Source organism: Mobula birostris, chromosome 21, assembly GCF_030028105.1.
Source record: "Mobula birostris isolate sMobBir1 chromosome 21, sMobBir1.hap1, whole genome shotgun sequence".
In the NCBI taxonomy this organism is placed as follows: domain Eukaryota; kingdom Metazoa; phylum Chordata; class Chondrichthyes; order Myliobatiformes; family Myliobatidae; genus Mobula; species Mobula birostris.
This window is the reverse complement of record NC_092390.1, coordinates 19561515-19573586: the sequence shown is the minus strand read 5'-3', so window position 1 is coordinate 19573586 and position 12072 is coordinate 19561515. Positions and strand designations below refer to the sequence as shown.

Genomic DNA, 12072 nt, shown 5'->3' with positions numbered 1-12072 from the left:
GGGATACAAAGAGAGATGATGAGAAATAAATTAAGGGAGTTGGGGTGCAGGAATTCACATTAAAAGGGTTGCTGGGCATGGGTGAGAGAGCACAAGTCCGGGTATTTTTAGCATTTTTAAGGGGTACAGGGTTTTTTTTATAGAATATGACGAATAAACAGGAATAGGATACTAGGATGGTCAAAGATGGGAGGGTGAAGTGTGTGTGTGTGAGATTGGGTGAAGGGATTTAGAATGTATGTCTAGTGCACATTCTGGAGCAGAGGGTGGCGGTAATGCACCTTCAAGCTGGATGCCAACCGCCGTAAAACAAGATACAGACAGGCAGTGTGATTGCTGGTTTGTCTCGTCAGTATCCCCTTGGACCAACCCGCCGATGGAAGGCTAGAGCAGCCATTTCTGATCTCTAGGCCTGGTTGGAGGACCACCTCTTCATCGAGCCTTGTCTCTAGTCGGAGCAGTTATCGTGGTATGGATTCGGCCGTTTCCGGGCCAGCTGAGTGGCCGTCTGCACTCCGAGCTAGATATGGATTCTGCTGTTTCTGTAGCCAGCCAAAGTTGCTGGCCGCCCCGAGACTCGGAGCTACCCCGGACTGAGCTCCCTTCCTGTCCTTGCCTCCGTGGGGTAAGTCAGGCCGTCCTTGCCGTTACCCTACGGTTGAATCTGTCCCTTCCCGTCCTCGCCTCCGTTGAGTAAGTCAGGCCTTACCCTGAGGCTAGTCTGTTCCCTTCCCCTCTCCACCTGAATCCATAAGTTTCCTCAGAGGTTTACCTCGGCAGTCATCCCGGTCCCGCAACCTAGTAAGCATCCCGGCCCTGCGTCCAAGGAAGGAGGCCGGCCCTGCGTCCGAGAAGGGGTCCCGGCCCTGTATTCCAAGAAGGAGTGCCTCGTCGTGCCCACGAGTGCCTCGCCCAGTCCTGAAGCCCAGCCTCGAAGAACCCAAGCCTCGTTCCGGTGTCCGAGCCCCAGTCAAGACCCATGTTTTGGATCCTTATGCAGTCTCTGGCTCGGAGTCCAAACCCAGGCTCCTAGTTCCCAGTTCCTTGTCCTGGTCCCGCTTTCCCAGCTGAAGTCCCAGCCCAAGTCTGTGTTCCTGTCCCAGCTCCTAGTCTGTGTCCAGTCACGTCCCTAACTCTAGTCCAGTCCAGTTCCCAGTACTTCAGTGTCTGTGTCTTGCATTTGGTTCCGCTCCCAGCTCCCCCATATGACAAAGCAAGAAATATAACTCTTCCGAATGTAACCCCGTACCTATCTCTATAACATCCCCTTCATACGCAACAACCCTCAAAATGTCTGTACCAGCTTACAGTTACTACACCACTCCCAGTCTCTGTAACCACACATTCCGTCACGCCTCTCCGTCACTGCACCTGCACTATTCCCAACGTCTGTAATCCTTTGGCCCCCAACGCGAGGATTATATGTAATCCACGTAGCCCACATTACCTGAGTACAGTATCCGCCTTCCAACCCCTTAGAACTCCCCGTCTCCGCATCTCACTCCCAACTGCTCACATACCTCGTCTCTATAAATTCCTAGTCCTACACCACCCCCCAACCTTCAACCCCCTCTTCTCTGTACACACGCCATTATCCGTATAGCAGTCCTTGTTCCGAACTCGCCTTGTCGCTGTGTCATCAGTTTCCGGCCGCAAAACCAGGCCTATCTCTATAACCACTCTTCGGCCACGAAACCTTCGTTTTCAATTAAAGTACAGTATTACCTGATTAAATATTATGAAAATCATATATAAATTATACACTTTAAGATTTGTTTGCTTGCAGGCAGCCATAAAGCAGGAACCCAATTGTTTAAGAAAGAAAGACCATAACCGCTGCGGAGAGAAAAGAGGAGAAAAAACACACACGTGATGCAAACGCATTCCGAACTGGATTGCGTCCTCTTGCAACCCCTATCTCTACACTCAGCCCTTTTTTCACGTTTTGTCTGTCCGCCCTCTCGCTTCCCTTTCCGCCTGTATCTCTTTCGACCTCCCTCACTCCTTTTGCATTGTAGACAGTCGGCCTTTGCCCGTCTAACTTTACCTTTCCCGGGATCCCTGCCCGCCAGCAGGTTCAGCGTCGGATTCAGGGTCCCTATAAACAGTAAATTCCGCAGCTGGATAAGCGAGAACCAGAGCAGGTGCATGAGCCAAAGCCGGGAGAAGAGGCAACTCCAGAAGGAGGAAATCTGCTCCTCGTTGTCTCTGGCCACCAGGCCTGTAAGAGGTAAAAAGATTTGAAAGCAGCAGGACCTTCATATTTAATATTTTCGTAGATTTATTTGTGGAGGGATTGGCATGAAAAAAGGATTATAATATTGAGGGGCGTAGATTAAGTGGTTAGCCATGGTCTTTATCCAAAGACCGTGTTTTTGACTGGAGGGCCTGTGTTTCATATGAAAGAAATTAGACAGGGAAATCTGCGGGTACGTTTTAGAACAGGGCATGGTAAATATCTAGAACGACCTATTTGACGGGTCCCTGGAGGCAGATATTTTTTTTTTACGATGTTTAAGCTACCAATGGGCAGGTACTTGGATATAAAAATCAAGAATTTTTCATATGCAATCACTTATGCGTTGATACTGTATACAGGTCTAATGTTGGCAAACGGGATCAGCGCAGGAGACATCACGGTGGACATGGCTGGTACGCGCATGGCTTTGGTTGCCGCGCAGCTGAAAATGGACGCAGCTAGATAGTTTATGAAACGGGAAAGATTTTCTTTGTTGCACCGTATTTCCCTTTAATTAATAAAGTCAGAAGTGTGATTTTTCCATAGTCATTCTAAATATTCCTAGTATGCATATCCAAGAAAATGCATTTATAGTGCAGCGCACTTTTCATGCCGTGTAAAAAAATTTCCGCTCGGAGAAATCGTTGGTCCGTACAACTGTAAAAACAATTAGAGGGAACGCTACCTCCACTCTACTAATTGGTATATCGTCTGTAAGCTTACAAACAATCCGAAATACATTTTTGTCCAAGTCCTTTATATATGTTACAAACGACAGTGGAGCAGCACTGGATGCGGTCCTCTGGCCAGCATAGGATCCTTGTTTACCACGCCAGTCTCCTTTGGGCAAGCCAGTTGTTAATCTAAACCACCAATTCATCGGAAAACCAGAAAGATAGTGAAGTGACGGAAGTGGAAGCAGTTAATATCAAAGAGGACTACGGGAAGGGAAAGAAAGGGAACAATGGTCTGATGTCGGTGCTCGGAGACTAGATAGGATTAGACTGATGTTAAACATGGAAGGACGGAGTGAAGGCGAGGAAAGAAACACTGTAAAGGGGACAGAAATGAGATGGGCATAAAGGTGGCCGGAAGGGAGAGTGGGTGCATCATGGAATATGGATCTTTGACTTGTCCTTACCTTTTGTCCCATTGGGCCGAGTATTCCCATAACCAGTTCCATGTCTGTTTCCTAAGTCTCTTTGGGACTTCGTTCTGCTTCTCCCCCCGACCTCTGTCTCTTCGCTTTTTTCTCCAAAGTCTTCAGTCGTTCGTCCCTCCTCTTTCCTTTCCTGTCCAGTGAGCCCTTCAGTCTCCTGCATCCTCTCGCTACCCGCCCCGGCCGTTCCCGGGATGGACCGCCTCCAGAGGGTGAACCGCTCTTCAGAGAAGAATCGGATCAATTTACACATCTCACAAGTCGCCCTATTTGGGGGGGGGGGGAAGAGGCGATAGGGGGTAGCAATCAACAAACGCCATGTCATTAGGTCAGACGCGATGGTAGGTCCTGCCTCCAGGGTTGTTTATTGTGGGATGGGACAGAGTACCGAGAGGTACCTATTCCTAAAGGGTATTGTAACCTACAGCAAGTAAATTCACTCAAAGCCCAGCTTACTTCCGTCTATAATTCTTGATAAGGTACAAGTTACTTTCTTATTGCCTGATCCTGTGACAACAGTTTCTCAGAACATTCGTGTATGTAGCGTAGTCTGGAAATCAAACCCCGGATATCAGTTATTCTACAGATTTCATTGAACACGCAGATTCAATTCCAGTCTCAATTCACTCCCATTAATCCATATTGTATGTGTAAACTTTTCGGTTGCATCGAAAAGACATTACACCGGGCAACCTGTTCCGTACTGGTTGTTTTTGTTTATATGAATCTCTCGTTCCCTTCGGTTAGGTGCCAGTCTATGACTCACTCTTAACATTTATTATTCTACAAACGATCCTTCGAGCATATCTGGTAGGTTCCGGAGTAAAGTTCAGCTTTTGGTATCTGTTACTGCCACCCCTTACCATGTGATACCTCGATTAGATCCCAACCTATATTTGATTAGAACACTTATTATTTGGTATGTACTGTAAACCCGCAAGCCCTCGATTAACTCGTTCCTTGCGGTATCTGTTATTCGATACATAGCTTCCTCTTCCCGAACTCCTCGACCTGAACCCGCCTGTAAATCATTCCCAATAATCTGCCATTCCTATGCCTGATATGCCGGGAGTATAATCTCGTAGATCCCCGCGTTTAGGTTTCAGTCTGAAGCTCACCCTGGATGTCCGTTTTTTTATATACATATATATACACACACACACACACACACACACACACACACACACACACACACACATACATACATACATACATACATACATACATACATACACACACACACACCCACCCACCCACCCACCCACCCCGCTCTCAATGTATTCATTAATTGGTGAGTCGCTGGGTGTCCGCCTTACCCGTAGGTATAGCCCTGTGGTAACGGATAGGGGATGTGTGTCCAAGGCATCAGGAATATAGTGCGGATGATGTGTAGAAAGCTCAGGCAGCTCATGAAGAGGAAGATGGATCTCAGAGAGAAAGCAGCTTCATACAACAACTATAGGCGGGGAGACGGGGGAGAGAGGGGTAATGAAATAGAGAGAGGGGAAACAAAATATGGCAATTAGTTTTCTACCTGCATCTTACATCTTCATATCTGAGTTACTTCATCGAGAAATATCAGAGCATTTTCCCGTTTTACCCGAAACCACTACCCCGCGCCCCCCCCCCCACCGCGACTGGACTCTCCTATATCCTTTTCTGTCTATTGCGTCCTTCCTCACAGTGTCTCGCTTAAAGAACCCGCTGGCTTACTGCAAAGTGACCCGGCTGAATACGGATGCCGGCAGCGCGGTGTTTGCGCGTTCAATATGTGGTGTGTGTTCACTTGGTTCTCCGCATTTTTTCTACATTCCAGTTACGTGCGAGTTGGTAAGGTATTTTTCCACTGTAAATGTCTCGAGTATGTAGATAAATGGTAAAATATATAGCATTTGATGAGAATATGGGAACATAAAACGGGAATACGTGCAGTAATGGTTTAGAACACAGAGCAGAGAACACAGTGAAGCCATTCTGCCCACGATGTTGTGCTGACTTTACACTCTAATCCAAGACCACTCTAAATCTTCCTTCCCACATAGCCCTCGAGTTTTCCTTCGTCCATGTGCTTATTTAACAGTCCCTTGAATATCGCTAGCGAATCCGGCTCTAATTTAAGAGAACTTTCGGCATAGCTTTCATGAGTCGAAGCGTCTGTTACTGTTCTATAACAACTATACAAGGGGTGATTTTCAACATAGTCCCCTCCTACATTTACACACTTAGTCCCCCGGTCATGGAGCATACGGATCCTTTCTTTGTGGAAGTGGTCCACAGCAGGGGTGATTGATACGTTCGTTGCCTAAGGTAGAAGGAGATGAGTTATACAGTTCCCGTTACATGCACGTGCAGTTCAACTGTTTGAGTGATTATGCAGAAAGTTTGAAGTTAATAACTCATCTCCTTCTACCTTGCTCCACGATCGCTGGACTAAGTGTGTAAATGTAGGAGGGGACGATGTTGAAAAAAAATGTGCCAGGTTTTCTAAAATTGTCTCCTTTAGGCCACGAACTTATCAATCACCCTCGTATGAATATCATTTTGCTTTTCCCCCTATTCCTTTTTCCCCATCTCCCCGTCACTGCCCAATACTACAGCTCTTTTCTCAAACCTCGCATTAACATCGCGTTTCTTTTTCTCACACACAGCCTCTTCTTATTCTTATATATTCCTCCCCCTCTCCCCTCTCCCCTCTCCCCTCTCCCCTCTCCCCTCTCCCCTCTCCCCTCTCCCCTCTCCCCTCTCCCCTCTCCCCTCTCCCCTCTCCCCTCTCCCCTCTCCCCTCTCCCCCTCTCCCCCTCTCCCCCTCTCCCCCTCTCCCCCCGCCTCTCTCCCCCCACCTCTCTTCCTCCCCCCACTCTCTTCCCCCCCCCCCCCTTGGTCACACCAGTGTTGAGCTCCGACACTTCGATGATGCTGCGCACGGGGTTACTTTCCATCTGTTCTGCGTGACTAAACATGCGATGGCCTGATTCCATACATTTACCAGTCCTAGCTCACAGGGAAGCTGACTCAGACCCTGGCTTTCCGGGATCCACTCTAAGAGGTTGGTTATTGCCGGGAGCCCTCACCTTCACAAGCTCGAGTACGACTGGTGATGAATCGCAAGCTCCCATGTACAGCGCGATAACTGTAGAACGATTTTTTCCAAATAGGTTTCCAACCTGCGGTACGAGCAGAAGCGAAAACAGTGAGCGCGGCTCCCGGAATGCAGGCGAGCTGTGGAAGTCCTTCCTCAACTTTCGCCAAATACCGTGGTCTCAGCCTTCCGGGAAGTATCATCCCCGTACTGTTGGATAGTTAGCCAAGTGACACCAAAATTGTGGAGTGATACTCAATGGACAACTTGTCGGGATCATGTATTCAGTCGGAGGCAGCACCTCAACGAGGAACGATAGTGCTGCGTGAACACAGTACTCTGGACAGGCCAGTGTCGGGTTAGATCAGTGTAAGGGAAAGTACAGTACTTCGAGAGCAAGCTGCCATGTGAAAAACGACAGTGTTGAGGACGCGTCGAGCTATATTTAGGGAAGTAATTGTTTCAAAGTAAGGCAAGGCCAATTTAATATGGAAACGAGGTTTTTCCCTAGGGTAAATATTTGGATTCCCTTGCCGAAATTGAGTCAGTCCAAAATACTTATTTTTCGGGAGAAGGAGGTGGTTCGCTGGTGAGCGAGGGTTCGAATGGAGGAGAGGTTGAGAGGGGCGACTCCTGACAATATGGCGCTCCATCATGCGATCATTCAGATAGTTCCGCTCTCCCCTCCGTACCGACCCACTGAACTCCTCACGCTCCGTCTCAGTAACCCAGCTCATATGTCCATCTTACCTGAATATTGGTGATCAGTAGCATTAATCCACCCACTCCAAGAAAGCAGACAGCAGGAAACAAGAGCATTGCCGAATCTGCAATGGAGAAATTTTGACTGTCACGAGAGGTTTTTTAAAAGTTTGCTGCTACAACAAAATTCGCTGGATATCCAAATGCACCGGAGAAACGGTGGGACCTATAAACGAATTTAGCACATCTCCAGCAGTTCGGCATTGCTTCAATGCTGCCCTTCCTGGCACAGCCCCTCTGTCAGCGCGGGTTCCCTCTGCACTGTCCCTTCATCAGTGCGGTTTTCCCCCAGACTGCCAAACCGAGAGTGGAGTTCTCCCAACGGGATTGAATTGGAAGTGAGCAGCTCCCTCACACTACACTTCCGAGAGACTGGTGCGCCACCTGCACTGCTCTCTGACGATGCCATTCTCCCCTCCACTCTCTCCCGCAGTTCGGAGCTCCCCAAGCACTGCAAATCCAAACGTTCAGAACTCCATGATATCTAACCCACAGATGGAAACGAAGGCAACAGCATCTCGCTGTTTGAATATTTCTTTTCCCCTTTCTGTATGTCCCTGGTCCTCTGGCATCAGAACCGAAACCGTGTCTGCAGGGAAGTCAGGGATTACGCCAAGGTGTTGCACCTTTCTGGTGCTCTTCGACTCTGTCTTCGTCTCCTCGCCTCTCACTGCTCCTTTTTTCCGCCTTTTAACTTTATACAGTATGCTGATTTTTATCCACTTCCACCTCGCGTTTTATCTCCGACAGCCTCCCTCCACTTCCAGCGGTCTTTCGCTTGATACCTTATTCTGCTTCGGACTTACCGTTCTTTCCGTAACTGCTCCCCTAATTTACTGTAAATCCCCACTGCATTTTGGGTCCTGCCTCTACATTCCTTTTATCATATTGCCCTCTCGTCAATTACACACACACACCACACACACTGCCCGCGGAAGGAGACAGACTCACCAGCAGTGGAGAAGGCGATCAGCAGCGTGGCCGCAGTGTAAAGGGATCTGTGAAGATGCAAATCCGAATTTTAGGACTGGTCGTCACCTTCATCTCTCACCCAGCCCACCCCTCCCCACTCATGACTAGAGAAAGACTGGACTGCCGCTTATCCAAACTCAACGTTTTCCTGGCGGTTTGACGATGAATGAAGGCCTTCAACTGAAGAGTTTATGGACCAAGACAACACAAAGTCTTGCCCTTGTCCTCAGCTGTGCGATTGTGCCCAAGCCAGAGGCCACTCTCAGGACGTTCTGACATTTATATATTCTTTCACTTTGTGCCTCTGCAGTCCCTTTCAGACTCTTTCTGCTTCCGTCCGCCTTTCCTATTAGTGCCATTATGTCGACGTCCTCCATGCCATTACAACGTGCCAAAGAGGAGTTTCATTCTCGGCTCCCACGGAACATTTCCCCTGGTATGTATTCTGCTGCACTTCGCCTGCCACGCTCTTCTGCAGAATACACCACGATACCAGAAGTCCCCACCACTACCCAGTACCCGAAAGGACTTACATGGCAACGAATCTAGTCGCCATCGTACCACAGTAGTCGAGCAGACAGCCGTTGACGATCGCGGCAATGTTTTTGATGGCTGTGGCAATTGTGAAGATGAGCGTAAAACGCTCCTCCTGCAGAATGCAGCCCACTATGCGTTGGGAGAAAGAGAGGAAGTAGTGAGCGAGTGGGGAGAGGCTCGAAAGAGACGATGTGGGGGTGACGGCATGTGGAAGATGGAGAGGGTGGGCGGAAGGAGGAGGAACTAAGGGAGACCAAAAGTTTTAAGGAAGTCGTGGGTGGTTGAGGGCAAAGTGATGGAGTGGGCAAACGGTGAGGGAGTGCCAGGGAAATGCAGATGTAAGCGACGGTGCATCTGCAGGGGAGGAAATTTCAAAGTTCAATATACATTTATTATCAGAGTAGATATCATACTATCCTGAGATTCATTTTCTAGCGGGCATTCACAGTAAATACAAAGAAACGCAATAGAATCTGTGAAAACCGCAAACAAGACAAACTATACAAATACAAATTAATAATAATAAATAACTAAATAAGTAATAAATAACGAGAACATTACTTAAAGAGTCCTTGAAAGTGAGTCCATTGTTGTGAAATTGGTTCAGTGTTGGGCTGAGTGAAGTTATCCCCTCTGGTTCAAAAGCCTGACGATTGGGGGGTAATAACTGTTCAGGAACCCCCTAGTGGTTTGGGACTTGAAGCTCCTGCGCCTCCTTGCTGATGACAATAGCGAAAAGCGAGCGTGACCTGGATGGTGAGATACGGTATTTGATAATGGATGCTGCTTTCCTACGACAGTGCTCCTTGTAGATGGGCTCAGTGGTGGGGAGGGCTTCACCCGTGCTGAACCCGTGAAGGGAGAGGAAGGAACGATGGAGATTGCCGCGGGGTGGGGGATGCAGAAAGGGCAGATAAGGAAGTGAGAAGTGAGTAGAGGGAATGCCAGGAAATTTTGAAGATTATACTGCGATAGAGGGACTGAAGAGATCCGTGGGTAAACGGGGATGAGTATGAGTTTGTGTGAAAAAAGAGAAGAGGGAAATAGATGGAGCAGGAATTGATCTGAGGAAAAATACAAAAAGATGCGCAAACGTAAACTTTCTCTTTCCTCGTCTCTCACTGTCTGTCAGTCGTTATCTCCGCACGATTTATCCTCTCCCTGTCGCCTTTCTTACCGTATCTCCGCCTTCCTCCCTGTATTCTGTATCTCCCTCTCTTTCTCTCTCTCATTCCCTATGGCTTATGCCTTAACCCCTCTTCCACCCACCGATATCCCATCCGCATTTCCCTCGATCACCCTGTCTGCTGTCTGCTCAGCAGCGTTCGCAGGTTCGCTCACAGGTGTCATTTGGTGCCGAGCTAGGGCTGGAGTTGCGCGCCGTCTCACAGAGCTCGGCGAAGTACTGATCCTCTTTCAGCACATATACTAGCGATGGCCAACCGGCAATCACGCCTGAGAAACCAAGACATTCGACAAAGCCGGTGGCAAATGTCAGACGCCACTTAGCCTTCCGGCCAAGCAGTCCCATTAAATCGACCTGGATGTGCTCTCCTCGTACATTCCTGATCAGAAAACAGCTACCCAGTGAATGAGTGGCCGTCTTTAACCTTGTCTCCTTATACCGCTGCAACAAGGCACATCGCTGCGACAGTAAGACACTCCTTCTGTTCTTGCTCCTTGGTCGCGAGGAATTTCCTGTTTAAAGACTATTGGGCAACATCAGGGAGAACAGTTCGCTTTCAGATAGGCAGATTATGAATCTCAGCCAGCATTGTTCATACATACACGAAACAGAGAACATAACACACTAATGCACGGGAACAGGTGGTAGGGAGAGAAAACGGTAATCTACTGCCTTGTTATGACAAAAGCAGAGATAGGAAAATGATCAGTATCTCTCCTGAAACATGTAATAACAAATCAGAATCATGTTTATTATCACCGGAATATGTCCTGAAATTTATTAATTTAGCAGCAGCAGTACAGTGCAATACATCACAATATAGAAAGAGAAAACAGCAAATAAATAAATCAATTACACTAAGTATATATATTAAGTAGTTAGATTAAAATAGTGCAAAACAGAAATTATATATATATTTCTCTCCCCATATGGGCGGTGTGTATGTGTATTTTCCCTCAGTCTCTGGTCCTCTACCGGAGGCCCCGGAGCCTGAGGGTTCAGCTCAGTATCCTTGTTGTTCCTGGTAGTGCGCTCTCTGGACCGAGATCTCAGATGTTGTTCCTGGGATTTGTTGGAGCCACTCTCCCAGTCTAGGTGTCACAGCTCCAAGTGCTCCCATCACCATCGGGATTACTCTGGTTTTAACCTTCCACATCCTTTCTATCTGCTCTTTCAAGCCCTGGTATTTCTCCAGCTTCTCATATTATTTCCTCCTGATGCTTCTGTCATTCGGGATTGCCACATCTATTACTATTGTTTTTTTCTGTTCCTTGTCCAATATTACTATGTCGGGTTGGTTGTCCAGTACCTGCTTATCATTCCATATTTGTGAGTCCCACAGGATCATAGCTCTGTCATTCTCCACTTCCTTCTGGGGTGTTTCCCATTTGGACTTGGGAGTGTCCAAATCACACTCGGCGCAGTTGTTCCTGTACAGATTTGTTTCTGCCGTTCAGTGTATGATGTTCCTGCCTACATCTTGCACCCTGCTGCTATGCGCTGGATGGTTTCAGCGGGTTCCTCGCACGGTCTGTATCTTGGGTCTGGTCTGGTGTGATAGACGCCTGCTTCTATTGCTCGTGTGCTGAGCACCTGTTCTTGTGCAGCCATGAGCAGCACTAAAGGGTTCATGGGTTCAAACGTCCATATAGGAATCGTATGGCAGAGGGGAAGAAGCTATTCCTGAATCGCTGAGTGAGTGCCTTTAGGGTTCTGCCCCTCCTTCCTGGGGTAGCAATGAGAAGAGGGCATGCCCTGGGTGACAGGGGTCCTTAGTAACGGATGCCGCCTTCCTGGGGCACCGCTCCATTAAGATGTCTTGGATAGTACGGGGTATCTTAAAGGAACTTAAATTTTAAAAATGATTGTGCAGAGTTAACGTGGATTTATTTAAGAAAGGCAATGTTTAATTTCCCTCCTGGCATACTGTATATCCCTACAAGCAACAACAATGCTACACACCTGCCCATTTTTCATTCAGGGCCCCAAACAGACCTCCCCTGTGCAGCAAATACTTTATTTGCGGATTTCATGAGGCCGTCTATTGCATCCGGTGCTCCAAATGCCTCCTTTTCTCTTTTGGTGGGACCCGACACAAACTGGGGGACTGCTTTGTCGAACACCTCCGTTCCATCCGC

At 48.0% G+C, this 12072-nt stretch overlaps 1 protein-coding gene across 1 annotated transcript in view; it reads right to left on the bottom strand.

Moving 5' to 3' along the window:
- The window catches only part of LOC140186002 (equilibrative nucleobase transporter 1-like), a 77938-nt gene extending 66393 nt beyond the window's left edge, over positions 1-11545 (bottom strand). The window contains exons 1-9 of the mRNA XM_072239827.1: positions 11412-11545; positions 10090-10313; positions 8745-8877; positions 8191-8237; positions 7228-7304; positions 6470-6562; positions 4715-4854; positions 2590-2681; positions 2048-2221 (exon numbers count right to left, since the gene is read on the bottom strand). Coding sequence (XP_072095928.1) covers positions 2048-2221; positions 2590-2681; positions 4715-4854; positions 6470-6562; positions 7228-7304; positions 8191-8237; positions 8745-8877; positions 10090-10313; positions 11412-11545 — 1114 coding nt within the window. The remainder of the gene's footprint in view (positions 1-2047; positions 2222-2589; positions 2682-4714; positions 4855-6469; positions 6563-7227; positions 7305-8190; positions 8238-8744; positions 8878-10089; positions 10314-11411) is intronic.
- Positions 11546-12072: the final 527 nt, after the last annotated feature.